Source organism: Oncorhynchus mykiss, chromosome 4, assembly GCF_057628025.1.
Source record: "Oncorhynchus mykiss isolate SJ-2025 chromosome 4, ASM5762802v1, whole genome shotgun sequence".
Taxonomy (NCBI): domain Eukaryota; kingdom Metazoa; phylum Chordata; class Actinopteri; order Salmoniformes; family Salmonidae; genus Oncorhynchus; species Oncorhynchus mykiss.
This window is the reverse complement of record NC_143025.1, coordinates 88,807,166-88,835,000: the sequence shown is the minus strand read 5'-3', so window position 1 is coordinate 88,835,000 and position 27,835 is coordinate 88,807,166. Positions and strand designations below refer to the sequence as shown.

Genomic DNA, 27,835 nt, shown 5'->3' with positions numbered 1-27,835 from the left:
TTTGAAGACGACACACTTTTTTTTCTTCTATTTTTAATTGAACCTTTATTTAACCAGGTCAGTTAAGAACAACAGCTTATTTACAATGACGGCCTAGGAACAGTGGGTTAACTGCCTTGTTCAGGGGCAGAACGACAGATTTTTACCTTGTCATCTCGGGGATTCGATCTAGTAACCTCTCGGTTACTGGCCCAACGCTCCAACCACTAGGCCGCCTGCCTCCAAACACTAGGCCACCCGCCTCCAAACACTAGGCCGCCCGCCTCCAACCACTAGGCCGCCCGCCTCCAACCACTAGGCCGCCCGCCTCCAACCACTAGGCCGCCCGCCTCCAACCACTAGGCCGCCCGCCTCCAACCACTAGGCCGCCCTCCTCCAACCACTAGGCCGCCCGCCTCCAACCACTAGGCCGCCCGCCTCCAACCACTAGGCCGCCCGCCTCCAACCACTAGGCCGCCCGCCTCCAACCACTAGGCCGCCCGCCTCCAACCACTAGGCCGCCCGCCTCCAACCACTAGGCCGCCCGCCTCCAACCACTAGGCCGCCCGCCTCCAACCACTAGGCCGCCCGCCTCCAACCACTAGGCCGCCTGCCTCCAACCACTAGGCCGCCTGCCTCCAACCACTAGGCCGCCCGCCTCCAACCACTAGGCCGCCCGCCTCCAACCACTAGGCCGCCCGCCTCCAACCACTAGGCCGCCCGCCTCCAACCACTAGGCCGCCCACCTCCAACCACTAGGCCGCCTGCCTCCAACCACTAGGCCGCCTGCCTCCAACCACTAGGCCGCCTGCCTCCAACCACTAGGCCGCCTGCCTCCAACCACTAGGCCGCCTGCCTCCAACCACTAGGCCGCCTACCTCCAACCACTAGGCCGCCTGCCTCCAACCACTAGGTCACCTATCTCTAACCACTAGGCCACCTGCCTCTAACCACTAGGTCACCTATCTCTAACCACTAGGCCACCTGCCTCTAACCACTAGGTAACCTATCTCTAACCACTAGACTACCTGCTGTCCCAAAAATGTCACATTGGTTTCCGATAATAGATGTAGTCCTCCATATTCCCTTCTTCTCTCAGGCAAGCTCTGATCATTGGCTGATCCCTCGCAACCAGTTGACTACTTTAAAATAGTGGAAGTGCTCCATGGTAACGTCCATGCAAAAACAAATCAAAACACATCGCTATAGAGTCATCATTGTTAAGTCAATGCCATCACAACGAGCACAATAGTAGTGACGGTCGTGTGGCTGCAGTGGTCGTCACGTGGCTACACATCAAGAAATAACAGTTGTGTTATGCACACGCATGAATGCCTGTGTGTATGTCTCGACGTGTGTGTGTGTGTGTGTGTGTGTGTACGTACCTCTCTGTCGTTGTGGAACTTGTTCTGGTGCTCCCTGGTGAACTGGTGCAGTCTGAGCATGTCCTGTAGCTCTTCTCTGGACAGACTGAAGTCAGAGTCCTCTGTGTCTGACTCACTGGTGTCGTCGCTCAACAGGATACTCTATGGGAGGGGGGGGGGACAATTCAGATACAGCCACCCACTATCTCTCTATATTCACCACTACAGACTGGTTTCCTGGACACAGATTAAGTCTAGTTCTGGACTAAAAAAAAAACATGATCATTTGTTTCGGTTCAGGACTAGGCTTTGTAGTCCTGAACGTTAATACACTAAATCATGAATCAATGAAAAATACCTTGAGCCATTTCCTGCTCTTCTTCAGTTTGGAGAAGTTGTATAGACTGGCTTTGTCTTCCTTGTGTTCTGGGGAGAATAAAAAGGAGCGTGAAGGAAAATCTAACGTCTTTGAACAAAGATCTGGGTGAGATTTTGTTTATGGATCCAGGATATTGCACTTGGTAATGGAGTCAATGTTGGCCATTAATCTGAGATTACACCTTGAAAATCCAGACCCCCCCCCCCCTTACTAAAGCATATCCTGTAGCAGAATATATATACACAACAGCTGGGAGCGTACACCACTGTTAAAGGTGCATGCACCTATTTGAATGTTCCAGGCGAACTCTCCCTAAGCTCCCCTTCACCTTGTGATGGAGTTCCGTTGAGGATGGTGCCCTCGGTAACAAGCCCCTCCTCATCCAGGTCACATGACTCCTCTTTTATCGCCAAGGCTGCGTGCTGATTGACCGGCCTCAGAGAAGGCCCCTCCCCTAATCCGTCATCGTCGCTGTCGTCACTGTGATATGACAAACACGTGAGCCCAGAGTCATCCCAGTCACGTCATAAAGAACAGACAACATCTACTCCAGGCTTTTTTTATTTATTATTATTGATAAGGCACAAGCGGTGGCTGTGCGCTCGTGGCTCTCATTCACACAACTGCTCACTCTGTTTGCTACAAGTATAAGTTGTAACTCTGTAACTCTGAAAGGGATAGTGCAAGATTTTGGCAATTAAAATGGTGCACTATGCAAAAAAATAAAAAATAAAAAAATCTGCCATTTCCTGGTTGCAAAAATTCTAATAGTTCGCCTAATTTCAGTTTATGTGACAATATATGCAAGTACAGTGAAGAGCAGGGGCCTGGGACCCACAGTTGGTACACATTTAAAATTTGCCCTAGCACTACACAGCTGATTCAAATAATGAGTTGAGCTTGATGAGTTGGTTATTTGAATCAGCTGTGTAGTGCTAGGGCAAAAAACAAAAGGTTCACCAAGGGAGGACCCCCAGGACCGAGTTTGGGGAAAAAACCTTCCCTACAACACATGTCAAACTCATTCACAATGGGCAGAATGTCTGCGGGTTTTCACTCCTCCCTTGTACTTGATTGATGAAGTAAGGTCCCTGATTAGTAAGGAACTCCCCTCACCTGGTTGTCTAGGTCTCAGTAAGGAACTCCCCTCACCTGGTTGTCTAGGTCTCAGTAAGGAACTCCCCTCACCTGGTTGTCTAGGTCTCAGTAAGGATCTCCCCTCACCTGGTTGTCTAGGTCTCAGTAAGGAACTCCCCTCACCTGGTTGTCTAGGTCTCAGTAAGGAACTCCCCTCACCTGGTTGTCTAGGTCTCAGTAAGGAACTCCCCTCACCTGGTTGTCTAGGTCTCAGTAAGGAACTCCCCTCACCTGGTTGTCTAGGTCTCAGTAAGGAACTCCCCTCACCTGGTTGTCTAGGTCTCAGTAAGGAACTCCCCTCACCTGGTCGTCTAGGTCTCAGTAAGGATCTCCCCTCACCTGGTTGTCTAGGTCTTAACTGAAAGGAAAAACCAGCAGACACCAGTCTCTCCATGGAATGAGTGACATCCCTGCCCTACGAGGTACGGCACCTGATGGTTCTGTTATACCTGATAATTAATTGCACCCACCTGGTTCCCAGATCTAAATCAGTCCCCGATTAGAGGGGAACAAAGAAAACAAGAAAGAAGTGGAACTGGCTTCGAGTGCGAGGGCTGTAGAGAATCATTGCATTTTCAGCTGTTTGAAGCTGTTGTACCGAAACCGAAAGTAAAAGACCCAAAAAACGAAACATACCGGGAACTATAGAAGTAGTGCACATAGAACAGCTCTACCGCTTCTTAGACTTGCTTTCAATAATAATGACAGATCTATAGCTCACATTTCTATGTGAATTTGGTTGAGTCGCCCAAATAAAGTGACATATTGCAGCTTTAAGAGTCAGATGAACTCATGGATACAATGTATGTCTCTGCCTTCAGTTAGAAGGAAGTTGCTAACTATACTTAGTGCAATTGCTAACAGCTAGCTGTTCCCATAGACTACCAGTCATTGTGCTAACGCTAGTTAGTAAGGAACTCTCCCTATGCCCTCCCAGGCCCACCCATGGCTACACCCCTGCCCACTCATTTGAAAATCCATAAATTAGGGCCTAATTTATTTATTTCAATTGATTGAGTTCCTTCTTTGAACTGTAACTCAGTAAAATCTTTTAAATTGCTGCATGCTGTGTTGCATTCATATTTGTGCTCAGTATACCTTCAAAATGCAAGCAGAGACATACAAATGGTATTCATGAGTATCCAAGAGTGTCTCAGTCGAAAATGTGTTTGTTTTTTAAAATCTTTTTTTTGGGGCAGCAGCGGGGCGCCGCGGCTAAATGAAAATAGTTCTGATTTTTTTAGTTCTGTTCATTATAAATAGAGTACTATGAGTCATGACAACTCCAGAGTGGGGCTCTATAACTGTACTTTACCTGGATAGGTCTCTGTTGAAGACTGAGGCGGTCTGGCGGAGGAAGCTGTCAAGGCGTAGGGATCTCTCCAGGTGCTGAAGGTGAAGAGGCTTGGCCAGGCCTGATGACGACCATGCTGCCCCATCGTCGGCCTCTGCCTGCCCAGCCCCAGACGCCATGGAGGACTGAGACCTGTAGGCCCTACTAGGTAGGGATACTCACTGGGCGAGAGAAGGGGAGGACAAAAAGAGAAAGGGGGAGAGAGGGAGAGGAAGAGAGAGGTAGGGGGTTTAGATGGAGAGAGAGAGTGATAAGAGAGAGCAACCAATGTGGAGGGTAGAGCAGAAGTTGTAATATTACAGCTAAAGATTCTGTGTGTTTTTCAGTCAGGACCTCCATGTCGTCTCCCTGACAGCTCGTCTCCGCATGCAACATAACACTGACATATGTTTGTGCAGAAATTAACAAAACAATGGAACCTTTCTAATGTGGGATATGGATATCCTCATTATCTCCGATCACAACTGTCAGTTCAGAAGATGTGAAAGGCCTGAAACGGAGAGAAAGAGCCACAAGTCACACACTGCACCCCACCAATCACAGCTGTCAAAATGGACTAATGAGCGTATTCCATCTGTGGACCTTCAAGCACTTTCATGTATCAGATTGATAAAAATGTGTTGAACTGTCGATAGAGGAAATTGAGTCTAAATATGCTTGAATAGGTATGTACAGGCATGTACAGGCATGTTTTGTTTTTCATTTTGTTTCAAGACCTCAAGTCAGAGGTTTGGGAAGGGTCTTAGGGGTGCTCTTTGACCCCAATCCTGAACCTAACCTATGACCCCAATCCTGAACCTAACCTATGACCCCAATCCTGAACCTAACCTATGGACTCATTAATGGGGCTCCCGGGTGGCGCAGCGGTCTAAGGCACTGCTAGAGTGCCCAGTGCTAGAAGCGTCACTACAGACACCCTGGTTCGAATCCAGGCTGTATCACAACCGGACGTGATTGGTGGCTCACATTTGGCCCGGCGTCATCCGGGTTTGGCCGGTGTCATTGTAAATAAGAACTGACTTGCCTTGTTTAAATAAAGGTTAAATGGTCACAACTCGGTTGAAATGTCCACAAATCCCCACAGGAGTATGAGGTTCATGCTACATAACACCAATGACTTGCCTTGTTTAAATAAAGGTTAAATGGTCACAACTCGGTTGAAATGTCCACAAATCCCCACAGGAGTATGAGGTTCATGCTACATAACACCAATCAAATAACACCATGTAAATACTTTGATTCCCACTAACTTGTAAAAAGAAATGGGGACTTTTAGGTAACTTATATAAACATATTTTATTCAGGGAGATCCTTTTGCAGATGTGGGGAAAATGTAGGTTTACTTAATGGTTCAATCATAGAGATGATTGAGTGATAATGAGATCAGGTGTCTGCAAAGTGAATCAAGCCTCTGTACTACAATCTAGCTAACCTGAGTTACAATGTAGCTAGCCTGCCAGTAAACACTCAGAGCAAAGCACAACTGATGAATGAATGTTCAGCTAAATTAGCTAGCTAGCTGTCTAACTGAACGGGGAATTAGCTGGCTAGTTAACGCTAAAATGAACGTTTAGCCTGCAAGTTGCGATGCTACCATAATTTAGCTTACTAGCCTTAGCCTGTTAGCACTTAGCATTAGCTGTGTGGGCCAGCTAACCTCGTATGACATGTTAGCTAGCTGGCTAACGTTAGCTAGCTACCTACACAACACACGATATGACATGTATATCAAGGGTCAAGGTATGCAGCTACGTTAGCAAGGTAAATTATATGTTGTGGTTAGAACAGGCATTGGCCAGCTGAATTCCTATTCAAAGAGCAGGTTAACTTTGACATGTTTGACTGTCTGCTAACCCGGCCTTTGTTACATTTGAATGGCTAACTGTCAATCTTGATACGTTTCTGATCATTTTTGAATTAATTAGGTATGAAGTTCCCACTCACTCTTTTTGAGTTATTCAAATGGGTTCTGCCCCTTTAAGGCTACCAACCTTCTCTGGACATATGAGTATTTTAGTAATACAATTCATTTTGGAGTGATACACAACTTTGGCTTGTTTACAGCGAGAGGCCTAGGAATCTTTCCAGTACCTATCCGTCCCCTTGAATAGACACGAGGGTCGTGTCAGAAGCCTCTGTTCTCGGATCCCCGCGATCTAATTCTTTCTCCCTCCCGGCCATTTTACCCCATTGCTCCCTCACCATATTACCTCCGAAACACTTTCTCACCTTGGCCCCGTGTCCCCCTTTTGCGTTCTCTCGTAGCTGCTGCCGACTCTCAGTTCTCTGACTCCAAGATGGCGGGTCTAGGCAACGAGTGAGTCTGTGAGCTTTGGGTCGACAGCAGCAGAGAGGCGGCCACTTTCTGTAACTGAGGGAGCAGGGACACGGCGCCATGGCGAGGATAGAGCAGGGAACAGGCAAACTAATCGAATGCAGAGAGAGTGACGATTTCGTATCTGCCCCTCAAAGGAATCGCTGCGGAAATATAGCAACACAAACATTGTAACAAGTATTTTAGAGTCAATTCTGGCGAGAGTTTGCCCATAAGTAGTAGTTCAAATGATTTTTGCGATATTATCGTTTGCGATCCGAACTCTATTGGTGGAGTCTGTTAATCCCGAAGATTACCGAGCTACATGTTACGTCACTCACAGGGGGGAAAGTCGTTATGAGTATCGCGAGCCTGTTACATTTTCCGGAAAATTGTGTAGATTTTATGACTGATTTGATATGAGCTATAAATGGCAAACAATGCACAAGTGTTACAATGGAACTGTTTAGAAGTTAGAGCATCATCAATATGTACCCGATCCTGGTCCTCCTTAAGAAGCCTTGTGTGCGTGCATATGATGCTTTACTTTATCCCAAACAAACTTCACATTCACTTTTCAATCTCATAGTTTACTATGCATTGATGACAGTGTAAACATTGAATTACTTGGCCAGTCCTTGTCAGTTTATGCATATTTATGAGAGGAAGGCATCTCACTCAATCCCCTAAACCCACAATAAAATCATCCAGGTGTCTTAACTGCCATTACTTTGTATTTTCATATTCACCAGCCCAGCTTTCAGATTCTAAGACTCATTTTATTTAACCTTTAACTAGGCAAGTCAGTAAAAAATAAATTCTTATTTTCAATGACGTTCTGCTCCGGCCAAACCCCGACGATGCTGGGCCAATTGTGCATCGCCCTATGGGACACCCAATCACAGCCGGATGTGATACAGCCTGGATTCGCCTGGATTCGAACCAGCCTCTTGCACTGAGACACAGTGCCTTAGACTGCTACGCCACTCGAGGAACCCATCAGAGGAATTCATAATAACATTCAAAACACTTGAAATAACAATTCCAAAGACAGAATTAAAGATTTGTTTAATTTTCATAGGTGCATTTTGCAAACCAAAAGTGGGTTACATTGACCTGATCTCAGATGTCACAACATAATAAACTGCCAGCCAATGAAACAGGTGTGAAGAAAGTTCTCATGATGTCATAAAGGACACTAATAACAAAAACTGTAGTTCTTTACATACCTTTTTTATAGTACTATTCATGTCAATAGCCAGTGGAACTAACTAATACCAGTGAAGATGTATAAATATGCATTCCATTTCAGAGAACATTTCACAAGTTAATTTGTTAATTTAGACAGATGAGTGTAAAAGATAGTGAACTGATCTTGTAATGCTTAATAAACCCAAGGTGTGTGATCCCGACATAGTGGCAGTTTTTCTAAGCTTCGCAGAGAGAGAGTCTGTAGAATATATAATGTTACAGAGACACTTATAGGGCTTATATAGGAGCGCCTGCATTCTTCCCCACTCCTGTGAGTATCCATCGCCCGGCACTGTGCAGCTGTGGCTGTACATCCCATTATCAAAGGAGAATAACAGCTGATTTTCTGGCCTACAGTGTACACACTGGTCGGTTCCATTTCAGACAACACACGCTGCGCATTTCAGTCATTTCAGACAAGTCTATTTCACCTCTCATCGGTTCAGACAGTTAAAGCACATTTCACTCATTTCAGATCTTCTTCAGTCAAATTTTCCCACCTCATATCAGGCAGTCCATTTCAGACCTAGCTCATTTCAGCTCCAAGCTGCCAACCATTTAACTCAGAGCCAGCTGGACTTCTCCTCCTCCAACTTCTGTGGATCAATAAACGGCTTGTCGATCGACTTGATCATCAGCTCGCCGCAGTACACGCATTCAAACGCGATGATGTCATCGATGTCTGACTTGATTTGCTCACGGCTGACTCCAGCATTCTCTTTGCCCAGGCTGGCGGTGTCGCCCCCTTCTTCCTTCTCCTTGGGGGCAGGGCGGTGGCGAGACTTGGAGGTCTGAGTGGCTGCAGCCAACTTCTTCTGCAGCTCACCTAGTTTAGTCTGCTTGTAGGTGGACAGGTGAGGGGTCACCTGAGGAAAGATCCACCGTTACAGTATGTGAGGTGGTGAATAATAAAATGGGTATTTACTATTGAATCTCATGAAGAGATAGATAGATAGATAGATGGATAGATAGAGAATATGTTTTTTTGGGGATACCCCCTCTAACTAATTTTCCTTCTGTATGTAGTGTACATAATTTACAAATATATGTAGTAATTACCCAATGACTCTGTTTGCATTGTTACATTGTTGGCCATCTCTTTATGAAATAGGGTCAACGGTTAAGGTAAAATGGTGTGCTACTGACCTACTGGTATATATATCTTTAGGCAACTGTTCTTGAAATAGGGTCAAGGGTCAAATAAAACAGATTTACACACTGACCTCCAGGAAGAGGCAGTCGTAGTGGAACATGTGACCACAGAGGAACAGATAGAAGGGTCTGTTGAGGAGGGGGAAGTCACAGGCAGCACATTTCTCCTGGTTCTCCACCACCCCGTACTTGTTCCTCATCTCCTGGATGTCCTCTCGGATCCGCTTGGCGCTCTCCGTCGCCTCCTCCATCTCCTGCTTCAGCTCGTCTATATGCTGGTTGTACTCCTGTAAAGAGCTGCAGATAGCCTCCTGCAGGGAAGAAGGGATATTGTTTTGTCAACTTAACATTTTTCCTACATGGGGAAATTTGTTTGGTTCCAACTCATCATATACTCATCTGCTCGTGATATGTTAGATTTGCCTGGTACAATGAAACCAATGGAAGTCACAAAAGTGCAAGCTCCGAGGTAAATGAAACGCACCTCAAAACACTGAACTTAAGTATATAACCTAGGTAGTATACTAGACCCAGGTCTGATTACTACTCTGGTGTGTGTAGAAGTGTCTTTGGGCTTAACAAAAGCTAGCTAGCTAGCTATATATATATATATATATATATATCCAATGTATTTTCTTAAACACTACAACCTTGAAGTGGTCTATGGTGACGAAGTCCGGGAAGAAGGGCAGTATGTCTTCGATCTTGAGCAGGTTACAGCTGGACAGACAGTTCATGGCCTTCTTCACATCCTTCTCCTCTTGCACCACGTGACGAGCGATCTTCAGCCACAACTTCTTCCTCAACTCCTCGTCATCCTCAGGCAGGTCAGCACATGACTTGGCCAGGTCCACATCCACCTGGAATAATAATAATTTATTATTATTATTTACTGTGTCCCTTTCGGGAAATATATCTTGAATCTCCACAGCACAGCTGGGAGAGGGAGAGCACAGGAGGAAAGTTACACCAGCTGGTTTAGGAACCCCCCCCACACCCCACACACACAACATGCACGCTTCACTTTCAGACCCTGATTTAACATACAGTGCCGTGAAAAGGGATTTGCCCCCCCCCCCCCTTTCTAATTTTCTCTATTTTTGCAAATGTTTAATACTGAATGTTATCAGATTTTTAACCAAAACCAAATATTAGATACATGGACACTGAGTTTACAAATAACCCCTCAAACATTGGAAGACACGAGTCCCATTATGCCTGGCAAAAAAAAACCCTAACGCTGCATTCCACCGTAAGAACCTCATACCAACGGTCAAGCACGGTGGTGGTAGTGTGACGGTTTGGGGATGTTTTGCTACCTCAGGACCTGGACGACTTGCCTTAATAGAAGGAACCATGAATTCTGCTCTGTATCAGAGAATTCTACAGGAGAATGTCAGGCCGTCCGTCTGAGTTGAATGCAGCAAGACAATGATCCAAAACACACAATCAAGTCTACATGAAAATGGCTAAAAAGCAATACATTTGACATTTTTGGAATGGCCTTGTCAAAGTCCAGACCTAATACCAATTGATATGTTGTGTCAGGACTTGAAACAAGCAGTTCATGCTTGACAACCCACAAAAGTCACCGAGTTAAAGCACTTCTGCATGGATGAGTGGACCAAAATTCCTCCACAGTGACATGAGAGACTGATCAACAACTACAGGAAGCGTTTGGTTGAAGTCATTGCAGCTAAAAGGTGGCACAACCAGTTATTGAGCGTAAAGGGGTAATTACTTTTTCCCCACACAGGGGCATTTGTTGTTGCATAACTTTTGTATTTATGACATAAATTAAATAAGTATATAATTGTTGTGTTTATTTGTTTTAATATTAGGTTTTGGTTGAATATCTGATAACTCAGCCACACAAAAAATTATGCAAAAGCAGAGAAAATTAGAAAAGGGGGGCAAATACTTATTCACAGCGCCGTGTATTGAGTATACAAAACATTAGGAACACCTGCTCTTTCCATGACAGACTGACCAGGTGAAAATGAGCCCTTAGTGAGGTCACTTCTTTAAATCCACTTCAAATCAGTGTAGATTGAGGGGAGGTGACAGGGTTAAAGAAGGATTTTTAAGCCTCGAGACAATTGAGACATGGATTGCGTATGTGTGCCATTCAGAGGGTGAATGGGCAAGACAAAAGATTTAAGTGCCTTTGAACAAGGTATGGTAGTAGGTGCCAGGCGCACCGGTTTGTTTAAGGACTGCAACGCAGTTATTTAAAAAAAATTATAATAAAAAAAATGAAATGCGCAACAGTTTCCCGTGTGCATCAAGAATGGTCCGCCGCCCGAAGGACATCCAGACAACTTGACACAACTGTGTGGAAGCCTTGGAGTCAACATGGGCCAGCATCCCTGTAGAACGCTTTGGACACCTTGTAGAGTCCATGCCTCGACGAAATTAAGGCTTTTCAGAGGGCAGAAAGGGGTGTGACTCCATTTTAGGAAGGTGTTCCTAATGTTGTGTTCCTAATGTTTTGTCTACTAGCGCTTTGACTTTCAGATAACGTATAAGACGGGGAGTGGGGGAGGGGGGGTAAGCTCACTATTTGCACTTCCACTTTAAATCTTGCATGTCGTGGCTGTTACAACATCCTGCCAATATTACATCATCAACAATTAGCTACATATTCATGAAAACACTAGCCAAGATCCTCACTTGTAGGGCCAGATCGACAGCTTCCTCATACAGTTCCATGATCTTATAGACCAGAACGCAGGCCTGGAGGTAACCGTGTTCAGCACACAGCCTCAGCGTGTACTTTAAGTCATAGTGGATGTATGACGCGTGGGTACCAGCCTGTCAATAATAATAAAAACAACACTGTTTTTTAAAAATTTATAATAAATTAACAATTCATGTATATTTGATCAAGATACCCAAGAACACTTACCAGAGGAAACTAAGTATACAATAGCAAATATAGGGCAAAACATGACATTACTAAAAATAAAAGTATATTATACAATTATCAATCGACATCTGGTCCGAGTCCCTATAGGCCCTGGTCAACAGTAGTGTACTATAGAGTGAACAGGATACCATTTGGGGCAGTCAGTCTTGAACCTACCTGCTCCAGGTACCACAAGAGACTATCAGGTTTGTACTTGGCGTAGAGGGACAGCAGGTAGTTGTGTATGGCCTCTTCTGTCACAGTGAGCTGGTAGACACAGAACTCCATGTACCGGATGGTCTCGTTGACCTGTTGTGTTGAACCCATCTGACTGTAGTTGACCAGGGCTGGGATCAGCTTCTTAGGTTCCAGCCTGGAACCCATCTGGATCCAGGCGTCCACCACCTCTTATGATCGAGGTATATTTAGTATTTTATTTACATTTGATTGAACTAGGCAAGAATATTTATTAGTCATTCGATTTCCCTTTCACAAATACACATAGGCACTTCACATGCCATAAAAATGGACAATCGAGTATGGTATTGTATTTCAAACTCAATTAAAAAACACAATACTTCAGTTATGTACTTGAACACAGACAACAAACAACAACAAAAAAAAACATTTCAATGCAAGCAGATAAAATCATTGCATCACCTTCTTAGGTATGTGTTGCATGAGGATGGGGGAGAACTTATAGAAGAGCTTCTCGTCGCAGTGCTTCGAGAGCACCTCCAGGGCGGCGCTATAGTCATCATGCTGACAGTGGTGGGAGATCACCCTCTCATAGTCCTAGAGAGATAAAGACAGATTCTTTCATGTCAAACAGCAGCAGGTAAAAATACATACTTTAGAAAACTGAAAATAAAGTCAGCAGCCATAAAGGGGCCTAAACATGCCACATCATTAGAGACCACTCTAAATGGCACAATACAATACCACGCATGAATAGCAGGGCTGGGGTCAATTGTATTTCAATTGCAGACAATTCAGGAAGTACACTGAAATTCCAATTCCGATTCTCTTCAATGCTTTTCAAATTAGGAACATTTGGAATTGGAATTTAGATTACTTTCTGAATTGACTGGAAATGAAATTGAGCCCCAAGCCTGGATAAAGAGCATCAACAGATACCTGCATGATGACAGAGAAGTAGACCATGTCGTCCACGTTGCCGTGGCTAGCCAGCAGGTCATAGATGGTCGTTCGGTTGTTATAGAGACACTCCTTGTGTTTGGAACTACTGAGGAACTTCCGGAACTCATCACGCGTCTCCTGGAACACCCCATGTTTCCCCTCGTCTGATTCTAGAAGCCCCAGGTGGTTCAGGTAAAGCTCAGTCAGCCAAGTGACCAGTAGGGTGATCTGGGTCTTCTCACTCTGTTTCAATCAATCAATCAATCAATCAATCTTTATTGTCCCCAGAAGAAATGTTACTTTGCAAACAGGGGTAACAGGGGCAAAAGACAAACTATCTGGCAGGTTGAGAAGTGAGCAGAAGACAAGCTTCCGTTGCTCACTGTTACAGACAATAAAGTTGTATGGTTTTGAATTGTAAACACTTAGGTCACGAAAACATCATGCATCACATACCTGTTTTAAATTATTGAGTTTCTTCAGCAGGAACTCTTTCAGAGCCTCGTCCTGTTTTGCCTCGATAAACTTCAAAGCAATCTCTTCGAAGTAGTTCTGGGTCAGAGCGTAGCATTTAGCGCTCTCCAAGTAGCGTTTGTTCTGAAAGCAGTGTTCTGCCTCCTTAGCCAGGACCATGTCCATGCACTCTGGCCGGTCCCGGCAGTACTCCTTAGCCAGGTCAAACTTGTTCATGCTCATGTACATCTGCCATACATCCCTGGCTTCTCTCTGGATGTGGTATCTGGATTGAGGAAGAAAAAAAACTTACTGTCACACTCACTTTGTCTGTTCTTTCTAGTCTGATTCCACAGATGACAGTTAAACCTTGTTCAGACACTAATGGCAGAGCTAGTCTGATTCCACAGATGACAGTTAAACCTTGTCCAGACACTAATGGCAGAGCTAGTCTGATTCCACAGATGACAGTTAAACCTTGTTCAGCCACTAATGGCAGAGCTAGTCTGATTCCACAGATGACAGTTAAACCTTGTTCAGACACTAATGGCAGACCTAGTCTGATTCCACAGATGACAGTTAGAACTTGTTCAGACACTAATGGCAGAGCTAGTCTGATTCCACAGATATTTGGCTATTGTAAAAAAATTTTTTTTTTAAATGACTGCCAGATGAAAGTTTTGTCTATCTTGATTGAATGCACTAATTGTAAGTCTCTCTGGGCACGAGTGTCTGTTAAATGACTAAAAAACTAAAATGTCATGTAAACGAACCTGAAGACAGCCTTCTCAGTATAGATCCACACCAGGCCTCCTGCTAGGTCTTTGATCATCTTCTTCAGAGTGCCGAACTTATCAGGAAACACATCCTCGTACACCACCTGTCAATCAATCAATCCATCCATTTAATCTATTCATAAAAAGGGGGCCCCAGTCAAAAGCAGTGCACTAAATCATACTACATTTTATTGGTCTCGTAAACAAACTTTGCATATATTATCGCAGGGGCAGCGAAATGCTTATTTTTCTAGCTCCAACAGTGCAGTAATACCTAACAATACAAACAAGTCCAAAAATATAACATTAAGAAATTAAGAAATGTCAGAACGATATATACATATTACATACTCTGAAATTGCTCGTTCTGATATGTGTGTGTACACACACACACACACACACACACACACACACACACACACACACACACAGAGTACCCACCCACCCATTGAGATTCTTCAAATAGCCACACTTTACCGTGACAGCTTTGCACACTCTTGGCATTCTCTCAACCAGCTTCATGAGGTGGTCACCTGGAATGCATTTCAATTAACAGGTGTACCTTAAAAGTTAATTTGTGGAATTTCTTTCCTTCTTAATGCGTTTGAGACAATTAGTTGTGTTGTGACAAGGGGTGCTATACAGAATAGCCTATTAGCCATATTATGGCAAGAACAGCTCAAATAAGCAAAGAGAAATGACAGTCCATCATAACTTTAAGACATGAAGGTCAGTCAATACCTCACATTTAAAGTTTCTTCTAGTGCAGTCGCAAAAACCAAGCGCTATGATGAAACTGGCTCTCATGAGGACCGCCACAGCAATGGAAACCCCAGAGTTACCTCTGCTGCAGAGGACAAGTTCATTAGAGTTACCAGCCTCAGAAATTGCAGTTCAAGTAACAGACACATCAACTGTTCAGAGAAGACTGTGTGAATCAGGCCTTCAAGGTTGAATTGCTGCAAGGAAACCACTACTAAAGGACACCAATAATAAGAAGAGACTTGGGCCAAGAAACACAAGCAATGGACATTAGACTGGTCAAAATCTGTCCTTTGGTCTGATGAGTCCAAATTTGAGATTTTTGGTTCCAACTGCTGTGTCTTTGTGAGACGCAGAGTAGATGAAGGGATGATCTCCGCATGTGTATTTCCCACTGTGAAGCATGGAGGAGGTGGTGTGATGGTGCTTTGCTGGTGACACGGTCAGTGATTTATTTAGAATGCAAGGCACACAACCAGCATGGCTACGATCCCATCTGGTTTGTGCTTAGTGGGACTATAATTTGCAGAGTGAAGGAAAAGCAGTGAACAAGTGCTCAGAATATATGTGGGAATTTCTTCAAGACCGTTGGAAAGCATTCCAGGTGAAGCTGGTTGAGAGAATGCCAAGAGTGTGCAAAGCCGTCATCAAGGCAAAGGGCAGCTACTTTGAAGAATATAAAATATAAAATATATTTTGATTTGTTTAACACTTTCTTAGTTACTAAATGATTCCATAGTTTTGAAGTCTTCACTATTATTCTAATATGAAGAAAATAGTCCAAATAAAGAACAACCCTTGAATGAAAAAAAGTACTAAATTCTAAATTTAATTCTAAAGTTCTAAAACTTCTGACCGGCCTTCAGAAAGGCCCCTTGACCTTTTCCACATTTTGTTACGTTACAGCCTTACTCAAAAATGTATTAATAAACAATAAAAAATCCTCACCAATACCCCGTAATGACAAAGTAAAAACAGGTTAAGAAAATTGTGCAAATGTATTAAAAATAAAAAACAGAAATACCTTATATATCATAAGTATTCAGACCCTTTGCTATGAGACTCGAAATTGAGATCAGGGGCTGTTTCCATTGATCATTCTTGAGATGTTTCAACAACTTCACTGGAGTCCACCTGTGATAAATTAAATTGATTGGACATGAGTGGCGCAGCGGGCTAAGGCAATCCATCTCAGTGCAAGAGGCATCACTACAGTCCCTGGTTCGAATCCCAGATGTATCACATTCGGCTGTGATACACAATTAGGGCAGCACACAATTGGCCAAGCGTCGTCCAGGTTTTGCCAAGGTCATTGTAGATAAGAATTTGTTCTGATTTAAAAAAAAAAAGGTTATATAAAATGTTTAAATTTATTAGGAAAGGAACACACCTGTCTATATAAGGTCCCACAGTGCCTGTGCCTGTCAGAGAAAAAACTAAGCCATGAGGTTGAAGGAATTGTCCATGGAGCTCCGAAACAGGATTGTGTCGAGGCACAGATCTGGGGAAGGGTACCAAAACATTTCTGCAACATTGAAGGTCCCCAAGAACACAATAACCTCCATCATTCTTAAATGGAAGAAGTTTGGAACCACCAAGACTCTTCCTAGAGCTGGCCTCCCGGCCAAACTAAGCAATTGGAGGAGAATGGCCTTGGTCATGGAGGTGACAACAACCCAATGGTCACTGACAGAGCTCTAGAGTTCCTCTGTGGAGAAGTACAACCATCTCTGCAGCACTCCACCAATCAGGCCTTTATGGTTGAATGGCCAGACGGAAGCCACTCCTCAGTAAAAGGCAGATGACAGCCCTCTTGGAGTTTGCCAAAAGGCACCTAAAGACTCTCAGACCATTAGAAACAAGATTCTCTGGTCTGATTAAACCAAGATTGAACTCTTTGGCCTGAATGCCAAGCGTCCCGTCTGGAGGAAACCTGGCACCATCCCCACAGTGAAGCGTGGTGGTGGCAGCATCATGCTGTGGGGATGTTTTTCAGCAGCAGGGACTGGGAGACTAGTCAGGATCGAGGGAAAGACGAACAAAGCCAAGCACAGAGAGATCCTTGATGAAGTCCTGAGCACTCTGGAGCAGGTTCTCAGACTGGGGCAAAGGTTTACCTTCCAAAAGGACAACACTGCCAAGCACACAGCCAAGACAAAGAAGGAGTGGCTTCGGGACAAGTCTCTGAATGTCCTTGAGTGGCCCAGCCAGAGCTCTTGATTTGAACCCAATCGAGCATCTCTGGAGAGACCTGAAAATAGCTGTGCAGCAACGCTCCCCATCCAACCTGACAGAGCTTGAGAGGATCTGCAGAAAAGAATGGGATAATCTCCCCAAATTCAGGTGTGCCAAGCTTGTAGTGTCATACCCAAGAAGACTCTAGGCTGTCATCGCTGCCAAAGGTGCTTCAACAAAGTAAAGGGTGTGAATACTCATGTAAATGTGATTTTTAAGTATAAATTAGCAAACATTTATAAAAACCTCTTTTTGCTTTGTCATTAAGGGGTATTGTGTGTCGATTGGAGGGGGAGAAAACTATTTCATCCATTTTAGAATAAGGCTGTAACCTAACAACATGTGTAAAAGTCAAAGGGGTCTGAATACTTTCCTGAAGGCACTAATAGATGTATATAATGTTGTGTATACACAGTATGGACAGTATATGAATATAAAAGGTGTGTATAGCAGTAGTTATATAGGATGAGCCTAGACTAGAATACAGTATATACATATGAAGTGGGTAAATCTGTATGTAAACATTCGAGTGACCAGTGTTCAATGACTATGTACATAGGGCAGTAGTCTCTAAGGTTCAGGGCAGGGTACTGGGTTTGACTATTTAACATTCAGGTTGCCTGGAGATAGAAGCGCTTTCTCAGTCTGTCGGTCACAGCTTTGATACACCTGTACCGTCTCTGCCTTCTAGATGGTAGCGGGGTGAACAGGCCGTGGCTCGGGTAGCTGACCATAAAGGATATTCTTGGTCTTCCTGTGACACCGGGTGCTGTAGATGTCCTGGAGGTCAGGCAGTTTGCCCCCGGTGGTGCGTTGGACCGACCACCTCCCCAGGACCCATTTGCAAGGTTCAGACCCAGGGCCTCAAGCTTAATGATGAGCTTGGAGGGTGCTATGGTGTTGAATGCTGAGCTGTATTCGATGAACAGCATTTTTACACAGGTATTCCTCTTGTCCAAATGGGATAGGGCAGTGTGCAGTGTGATGGCAATTGCGTCATCCGTGGATCTGTTGGGGCAGTATGCTCCTTAACTAGCCTCTCAAAGCACTTCATGATGACGTAAGTGAGTGCTACGGGGCGGTAGTAATTTAGTTCCGTTACCTTTGCTTTCTTAGGTACAGAAACAATGGTGGACATCTTGAAGCCAGTGGGGACAACAGACTGGGACGGGGAGAGATTGAATATGTCCATAAACATTCCAGCCAGCTGGTCTGGATCAGCTCTGAGGACACGGCTGGAGACGCTGTGTGGGCCAGCAGCCTTGCGAGGGTTAACACACTTAAATGTGATACTCATGGAGAACGAGAGCTCACAGTCCTCAGGAGCGATGGTGGCCTTTTTGCTTGAAGCTGGCAAAGGTGTTTAGCTTGGCCGGGAGAAAGGCGTTGGTGTCCGTGGCTGTTTTTTTTTGTTTTTTTATATCATCCGTGATTGTCTGGAGCAATGTTCCCTCTAATTGTTTTCAGCACTGAACATATTTCTGGTCTGCTGAGCGCAAACTGGAACATTGTGTGCAATTCTGTGCAACATCTGGCACGCGTTTACTGTGAACACGGAGTCTGTACCCACTTTAAGTTACTGTGAACACGGAGGCTGTACCCGCTTTAAGTTACTGTGAACACGGAGTCTGTACCCGCTTTAAGTTACTGTGAACACGGAGTCTGTACCCGCTTTAAGTTACTGTGAACACAGAGGCTGTACCCACTTTAAGTTACTGTGAACACGGAGGCTGTACCCACTTTAAGTTAGTTATAACAGTGGCAAAGTAGGGTACTGTGGCTCTTTGATCATAATGTTGGCCTACCGGAGTGACCTACCATCAAAAACAATGGAGAGAAATGCATCCCAGAACATTTTAACATGGAAATGGCTGTTCTATCATTCAGCCTACAGGAGCAGACAATGTGTGGTGTTCAATGTAGTCCTACTTTCCATGAGACTTTTGAGAGAAAAAAAAACATGCAGAGTTTGACCTTTAACCTGTTTATCCACTTGTCCTTCAGACAAGGAGGTGACTGAAAATGTTGTGTCGTTTGATGCAAGAAACCACTTTACAGAATGTATTATTATTCCCATACCATTATTTAGAACTAGGAATTAGATATAGTCCTTGGTTCACTCCAGACCCGTCTGCCCTTGACCAGCACAAAAATATCCTGTGGCGTTCTGCATTAGCATCGAATAGCCCCCGTGATATGCAACTTTTCAGGGAAGTTAGGAACAAATATGCACAGGCAGTTAGGAAAGCAAAGGCTAGCTTTTTAAAACATAAATTTGCATCCTGTAGTACTAACTCAAGAGTTCTGGGACACTGTAAAGTCCGTGGAGAATAAGAGCACCTCCTCCCAGCTGCCCACTACTCTGAGGCTAGGAAACAATAAATCCACTATAATTGAGAATTTCAATAAGCTTTTCTCTACGGCTGGCCATGCTTTCCACCTGGCTACCCCTACCCAGGTCAACTGCCCGGCACCCTCCACAGCAACCCGCCAAAGCCCCCACCTTTTCTCCTTTGCCCAAATCCAGATAGCTGATGTTCTGAAAGAGCTTCAAAATCTGGACCCCTACAAATCAGCCGGGCTAGACAATCTGGACCCTTTCTTTCTAAAATTATCTGCCGAAATTGTTGCAACCCCTATTACTAGCCTGTTCAACCTCTCTTTCGTGTCGTCTGATATTCCCAAAGATTGGAAAGCTGCCGCGGTCATCCCCCACTACCCCCTCTTCAAAGGGGGTGACACTCTAGACCCAAACTGCTACAGACCTATATCTATCCTACCCTGTCTTTCTAAGGTCTTCGAAAGCCAAGTTAACAAACAGATCACCGACCATTTCGAATCCCACCGTACCTTCTCCGCTTTGCAATCTGGTTTCAGAGCTGGTCATGGGTGCACCTCAGCCAGGCTCAAGGTCCTAAACAACATCGTAACTGCCATTGATAAGAGACATTACTGTGCAGCCGTATTCATCGACCTGGCCAAGGCTTTCGACTCTGTCAATCACCACATTCTTATTGGCAGACTCGAGAGCCTACATTTCTCAAATGATTGCCTCGCCTGGCTTACCAACTACTTCTCTGATAGAGTTCAGTGTGTCAAATCGGAGGGCCTGTTGTCCGGACCTCTGACAGTCTCTATGGGAGTGCCACAGGGTTCAATCCTCGGGCCGACTCTCTTCTCTGTATACATCAATGATGTTGCTGCTGGTGATTCTCTGGTACACCTCTACGCAGACAACACCATTCTGTATACTTCTGGCCCCTCTTTGGACACTGTGTTAGCTAACCTCCAGACGAGCTTCAATGCCATACAACTCTCCTTCCGTGGCCTCCAACTGCTCTTAAACGCAAGTAAAACTAAATGCATGCTATTCAACCGATCACTGCCCGTACCTGCTCGCCCGTCCAGCATCACTACTCTGGACGGCTCTGACTTAGAATACGTGGACAACTACAAATACCTAGGTGTCTGGTTAGACTGTAAACTCTCCTTCCAGACTCACATTAAGCATCTCCAATCCAAAATGTAATCTAGAATTGGCTTCCTATATCACAACAAAGCATCCTTCACTCATGCTGCCAAACATACCCTCGCAAAACTGACCATCCTACCAATCCTCGACTTCGGTGATGTCATCTATAAAATAGCCTCCAACTCTACTCAACAAACTGGATGCAGTCTATCACAGTGCCATCTGTTTTGTCACCAAATATACTACCCACCACTGCGACCTGTACGCTTTCGTTGGTTGGCCCTCGCTTCATACTCGTCGCCAAACCCACTGGCTACAGGTCATCTACAAGTCTCTGCTAGGTAAAGCCCCACCTTATCTCAGCACCCACTTATAGCAGCACCCACTCGTAGCACGCGCTCCAGCAGGTATATCTCACTGATCACCCCCAAAGCCAATTTCTCCTTTGGTCGTCTTTACTTCCAGTTCTCTGCTGCCAATGACTGGAACGAACTGCAAAAATCTCTGAAGCTGGAGACTCACATCTCCCTCACTAACTTTAAGCACCGGCTGTCAGAGCAGCTCACAGATCACTGCACCTGTACATAGCCCATCTGTAAATAGCCCATCTATCTACCTACCTCATCCCCATACTGTATTTATTTATCTTGCTCTTTTGCACCCCAGTATCTCTACCATTCCAGTGTTTAATTGCTTTTAGTAATTACTTCGCCACCATGGCCTATTTATTGCCTTAACTCCCTTATCTTACTTCATTTGCACTCAATGTATATAGACTTTTTGTTTTCTTTTGGTCTACTGTATTATTGACTATGTTTTGTTTATTCCATGTGTAACTCTGTGTTGTTGTATGTGTTGAATTGCTATGCTTTATCTTGGCCAGGTCGCAGTTGCAAATGAGAACTTGTTCTCAACTAGCCTACCTGGTTAAATAAAGGTGAAATAAAAAATAAAAAACAAAAAAATTATTAGACAATCAGACAAATTATGCTACCCTCTGCCTATTGGCTACTTAACATATTCAAGACCGTCTCAAAATACAACACTGCCCCTTTAAGACATAAAAAGCTGTACAGAGTTTGTACTCTGGAACTCTAGGAAGTGACCACTCACAAGTGACCACTCCCCATTGTTGACTACAAATGACTGGTTATGGCGCAACGGATTGTGTAGAGTACGGGCCCGAGTAGTACCTGTCAATGCAATAGTATCCTACTCTGATGTGTTCTGCCTACAAGAAAAACCTCTTGCAGTTTGTTTTGCATACAAAGTTTGTTTTGTTTCGAGCACAATTCCCACGGTAAAAGGGAAAAGTTGAATATGTTAACTAAAATTGAAGTTCAATCTCACACACTTCCCCCATAATGCTCTCTGCCCTTACATGGGCTCATCGGGAATTGCTCACCACAATGTTCTGAGTTCCCAGGAAGACATTTGCGGCAGAAATGAGTAGCATGCCCTGCTGGCTGTGTACTGGGCTAGAAAGTAGATATATTTTGGTACACACACACAGACACACAGACACACAGACACACAGACACACAGACACACAGACACACAGACACACAGACAGACAGACAGAGAGAGACAGAGAGACAGAGAGAGACAGAGAGAGACAGAGAGAGACAGAGAGAGACAGAGAGAGACAGAGAGAGACAGAGAGAGACAGAGAGAGACAGAGAGAGACAGTCCGATGGGAGCTGCGCACGCCCGCAGCTCAGAGGGAGCATTGGTCTGGAGTCCCTGCCACAATCGTCTCGTGTCTGAGCTGTTGAATTTTGACTGCACTTTTCTGAACTGTTGTTTTGCCACTGATTGCCTTATCGAGGTCATAGCTGGTCTGTTTGTACACATCCATGTTCCCAGTCACCTTGCTGTGGTTAAATGTGGTGGTTTCAGTTTTATGCTAATATTTCCATCTGTCACAGTTTTTGGTTAGGATAAGTCCTAATCTTCTCAGTGGGAACAACATTCTCTATTAGGGATGCACGATATATCGATGAACATATCGTAATCGGATGATATCAGCTAAAAATGTCAACATCGGTACCGGCCCGATGTATAGTTTAACGGCAATGTTAAAAATCGATGTCAAAGCTACCAAGCTTTACCATACTGAAATAATGTAGGAACGTGACGTAATGACGCCACGTAAAATGGTGGAACCTGGCCTACACCATTTTCACAGTAACCTGGCCTACACCATTTTCCAGTAACCTGGCCTACACCATTTTCCAGTAACCTGGCCTACACCATTTTCCAGTAACCTGGCCTACACCATTTTCCAGTAACCTGGCCTACACCATTTTCCAGTAACCTGGCCTACACCATTTTCCAGTAACCTGGCCTACACCATTTTCCAGTAACCTGGCCTACACCATTTTCCAGTAACCTGGCCTACACCATTTTCCAGTAACCTGGCCTACACCATTTTCCAGTAACCTGGCCTACACCATTTTCCAGTAACCTGGCCTACACCTTTTACAGTGACCGGGCCTACACTTTTTACAGTGACCTGGCCTACACCTTTTACAGTGACCTGGCCTACACCTTTTACAGTAACCTGGCCTACACCATTTTCCAGTAACCTGGCCTACACCTTTTACAGTGACCTGGCCTACACTTTTTACAGTGACCTGGCCTACACCTTTTACAGTGACCTGGCCTACACCTTTTACAGTGACCTGTAACCAAAGACAAAGCAGAAGCAGACAGAGGCCCACCTGTCCGTACCTGTCCGTACGTGTCCGTGCGTGTGTGTGTGTGTGTGACCCCACCTGTCCGTACGTGTCCGTGCGTGTGTGTGTGTGACCCCACCTGTCCATTGAGGGTGCAGATGGCCTTGACGCGGTCAGGGAGGAGGAGTAGAAAGTGGAACTGAGTCAACACGATAGAGATGGGCTTGTTGAAACTGAAGTCTATGTCTGGGGTATAATCCCACACCTGATGGAGAGAGGGAAGAGAGATAATGTATTATTTTAGTTATTTATCAGTGCTTCAGCTATATGAATTTCAGTACAATATAATTACTTTCAGAGACCACTGACAAAATGTATTTAAGGGAGCTTACCTCTACAACACATCAAACCTGAAATTACACTAGCCTAAATACTAAGCACTATATAATAGCATAACAACGGTACCTGCACATCACTGAGCACCGAGTCCGGCCTGATGTAGTCCAGCTGACCGTAGAGAACTCCATTACCCATCATCCATGCGAAGGCCTTGGGGCAGGACCTGAGCTTGGAGGTGTAGAAGGTGATCTCACTGTAGCCCATGTTAAACGGAAACTCCTGGAAGCTGGGAAGCAGCTCCTAGTAGTAATAAAGGCATAACCTCTTATAAGCATTGTCATAAGATATTCTAAAAGGCTTATACATGCTTATAACAAATTATAAATCATTATACTGGAAACTGGGGAGCAGCTTAATATTTAAGCAATAAGGCCCGAGGGGGGATGGTATATGGACAATATACCACGGCTATGGGCTGTTCTTATGTACGACACAAGTGCCTGGATACAGCCCTTAGCCGTGGCATATTGGACATATACCACAAACCCCCGATGTGCCTCATTGCTATTATAAAACTGGTTAACATGAAAATTATGAAAATTATGAAAATTAAACAAATCTTTAATTCTGTCTTTGGAATTGTTATTTCAAGTGTTTTGAATGTTGTTATGAATTCCTCTGATGGGTTCCCGAGTGGCGTAGAGCAGTAAAAATGAAGATTCTGTCAGCCAATCAGTATTCAGGGCTTGAACCACCCAGTTTATAAAACAAGCTATGACAACAAATATAACAAAAAATGGCATGGTTGCTAGAGGTCATTAGAGGAGTGAGAAAAGGGCATGGAGTGTAAATATTCAGATATAGTGTGTAAATATTCAGATATAGTGTGTAAATATTCAGATATAGTATAGAGTGTAAATATTCAGATATAGTATAGAGTGTAAATATTCAGATATAGTAGGGAGTGTAAATATTCAGATATAGTATGGAGTGTAAATATTCAGATATAGTGTGGAGTGTAAATATTCAGATATAGTGTGTAAATATGCAGATATAGTATAGAGTGTAAATGCACTACATAACAGGGAGTGTAAATGCACTACATAGTAAATAGGGAGTGTAAATGCACTACATAGTAAACAGGGAGTGTAAATACACTACATAGTAAATAGGGAGTGTAAATACACTACATAGTAAATAGGGAGTGTAAATACACTACATAGTAAATAGACTACATAGTAAATAGGGAGTGTAAATACACTACATAGTAAATAGGGAGTGTAAATACACTACATAGTAAATAGGGAGTGTAAATGCACTACATAGTAAATGGGGAGTGTAATTGCACTACATAGTAAATAGGGAGTGTAAATACACTACATAGTAAATAGGGAGTGTAAATACACTACATAGTAAATAGGGAGTGTAAATACACTACATAGTAAATAGGGAGTGTAAATACACTACATAGTAAATAGGGAGTGTAAATACACTACATAGTAAATAGGGAGTGTAAATACACTACATAGTAAATAGGGAGTGTAAATACACTACATAGTAAATAGAGTGTAAATACACTACATAGTAAATAGAGAGTGTAAATACACTACATAGTAAATAGAGAGTGTAAATGCACTACATAGTAAATAGGGAGTGTAAATGCACTACATAGTAAATAGGGAGTGTAAATACACTACATAGTAAATAGGGAGTGTAAATACACTACATAGTAAATAGGGAGTGTAAATACACTACATAGTAAATAGGGAGTGTAAATACACTACATAGTAAATAGGGAGTGTAAATACACTACATAGTAAATAGGGAGTGTAAATACACTACATAGTAAATAGGGAGTGTAAATACACTACATAGTAAATAGGGAGTGTAAATACACTACATAGTAAATAGGGAGTGTAAATACACTACATAGTAAATAGGGAGTGTAAATACACTACATAGTAAATAGGGAGTGTAAATACACTACATAGTAAATAGGGAGTGTAAATACACTACATAGTAAATAGGTTGCCATTTGCCCTGTTGTTTAAAAAAAGCAGCTGCAAACAGACCTGGTTCTGAGAGAAGACGGAGCTGAAGCCTTGCTGCTCGGACCCCTCCGCTACACGACCTACGAACTGGAACAGACGCTTCCTGGTGGTGGCGATGATGACGACTTTAGACTCCGGACCTCTCTCCACCTCTATACAGCATACAGGAGCAGGCTTCCCGTCCTCCTCCAGGGAGTGGACCTGTGTTACAATTACACATATTACACATTATAATAAGGACTGGTTTGGTAGAAAAAATACAAATCTAAATGCTACATCAAATACAGTCACAGAAGCTGGTAGCCTGCGGATAAGTTCACATGAAGGAGTGTAACCAATGAATGCACAGCAACTAGGGATGCACAGTAACTAGGGACGCACAGTAACTAGGGACGTACAGCAACTAGGGATGTACAGCAACTAGGGACGCACAGCAACTAGGGACGCACAATAACTAGGGACGCACAATAACTAGGGACGCACAGTAACTAGGGATGCACAGTAACTAGGGATGCACAGTAACTAGGGATGCACAGTAACTAGGGACGTACAGCAACTAGGGATGCACAGTAACTAGGGATGCACAGCAACTAGGGATGCACAGCAACTAGGGATGCACAGTAACTAGGGATGCACAATAACTAGGGATGCAGCGATATGACATTTTTTGGCCGATATCCGATATTTTCCTTGCCAAAAAAACCAGACACAGATATCGATAATAGATATGAAAAAATATGAGCGGCCTTTTAAGGATTCTAGTACAGTTAAATTGGTGAAACAATGTGTCATGTGTTCATTGGTTCAGTTAGGAACAGATTGTTTAATAAACTTGTAAAAATCCATGAATGTATTTTAAATCGCACGACAGATATTCATGACAAAATATTTTAGCTGCCCCGCATTACGAAGATGCTTAAAAAAAGGTGGCTCTTCTGACTATCCAATCTTGCCATGACAGAAGGGTAATCACGTCTGCTGCAGACACAGTTGAAGAGCTTATTTCTCGAGTCAGTCGTTTAGAATGGAGCTAGGAGAGTGTTCATATGTTTTCAATGAGAGTCCGCCGGTTTGTACTGATTGTTGCTGCGTACGCGGCCAAGCACTCGTTTTTGTTCCGGCAGGTTCTACATCATATAAAAAGTACTGTTCCATCTGGTGGAAACGTCTTGCTTAAAAGCCTTTTCGTTTTCACTCCAAGCTGTGAGTGTTTAAAATGACCCACTATCTTCCTACCTGTTGCCGCTGTGTCAGATATGCTGCTGTAACGGATGTGAAACGGCTAGCTTAGTTAGCGGTGGTACTGATGTAACGGATGTGAAACGGCTAGCTTAGTTAGCGGTGGTACTGATGTAACGGATGTGAAACGGCTAGCTTAGTTAGCGGTGGTACTGCTGTAATGGATGTGAAACGGCTAGCTTAGTTAGCGGTGGTACTGATGTAACGGATGTGAAACGGCTAGCTTAGTTAGCGGTGGTACTGATGTAACGGATGTGAAACGGCTAGCTTAGTTAGCGGTGGTACTGCTGTAATGGATGTGAAACGGCTAGCTTAGTTAGCGGTGGTGCGCGCTAAATAGCGTTTCAATCGGTGACGTCACTTGCTCTGAGACCTTGAAGTAGTTGGTTCCCCTTTGCTCTGCAAGGGCCGCGGCTTTTGTGGAGCGATGGGTAACGATGCTTCGTGGGGTGGCTGTTGTTGATGTGTGCAGAGGGTCCCTGGTTCGCGCCCGGGTATGGGCGAGGGGACGGTCTAAAGTTATACTGTTACACTGCGTCGGGCCAAAACACCTTCGTTCACAAACTGCCGACTCCGCATTCTTCCAAAGCCTTTGTCGTGTTCCGTGCATCGTCACGTTGCACAGCGTCTACTTTGTCCTTGGGGATTTTCCAACTTTCAAACGTGCTTCTACTTCCTGCATTGCTTGCTGTGTGGGGGTTTTAGGCTGGGTTTCTGTACAGCACTTTGAGATGTACGAAGGGCTATATAAATACATTTGATTCGATTTTGATTTGATTCTCAAATGCCATTGAAATGGCTGCAGCGGTATGAGAACCAGCACATTGTTGAGCAACGCAATACGGCTTTCCT

At 44.0% G+C, this 27,835-nt stretch overlaps 2 protein-coding genes across 5 annotated transcripts in view; both read right to left on the bottom strand.

The window, feature by feature from the left end:
- ino80 (INO80 complex ATPase subunit) overlaps positions 1–6,881 on the bottom strand; it is a 94,034-nt gene extending 87,153 nt beyond the window's left edge. For 2 of the 4 annotated variants that reach the window (XM_090233239.1, XM_090233237.1), the window contains exons 1-6: positions 6,443–6,635; positions 4,633–4,703; positions 4,175–4,374; positions 2,051–2,202; positions 1,702–1,769; positions 1,365–1,505 (exon numbers count right to left, since the gene is read on the bottom strand). In XM_090233239.1, the coding sequence (XP_090089365.1) occupies positions 1,365–1,505; positions 1,702–1,769; positions 2,051–2,202; positions 4,175–4,332 (519 nt within the window). In that variant the 5' untranslated portion in view covers positions 4,333–4,374; positions 4,633–4,703; positions 6,443–6,635. Of the gene's footprint in view, positions 1–1,364; positions 1,506–1,701; positions 1,770–2,050; positions 2,203–4,174; positions 4,375–4,632; positions 4,704–6,304 lie in introns of all 4 variants that reach the window. The other 2 variants (XM_090233238.1, XM_090233240.1) reach the window with 2 other exon arrangements.
- A 697-nt stretch (positions 6,882–7,578) lies between these two features.
- vps18 (VPS18 core subunit of CORVET and HOPS complexes) overlaps positions 7,579–27,835 on the bottom strand; it is a 35,438-nt gene continuing 15,181 nt past the window's right edge. The window contains exons 5-16 of the mRNA XM_036976263.2: positions 25,766–25,945; positions 23,820–23,993; positions 23,494–23,619; positions 14,205–14,311; positions 13,435–13,717; positions 12,976–13,221; positions 12,499–12,633; positions 12,016–12,243; positions 11,604–11,744; positions 9,581–9,790; positions 9,002–9,241; positions 7,579–8,644 (exon numbers count right to left, since the gene is read on the bottom strand). Of these exons, the coding sequence (XP_036832158.2) occupies positions 8,342–8,644; positions 9,002–9,241; positions 9,581–9,790; positions 11,604–11,744; positions 12,016–12,243; positions 12,499–12,633; positions 12,976–13,221; positions 13,435–13,717; positions 14,205–14,311; positions 23,494–23,619; positions 23,820–23,993; positions 25,766–25,945 (2,373 nt within the window). The 3' untranslated portion in view covers positions 7,579–8,341. The remainder of the gene's footprint in view (positions 8,645–9,001; positions 9,242–9,580; positions 9,791–11,603; positions 11,745–12,015; positions 12,244–12,498; positions 12,634–12,975; positions 13,222–13,434; positions 13,718–14,204; positions 14,312–23,493; positions 23,620–23,819; positions 23,994–25,765; positions 25,946–27,835) is intronic.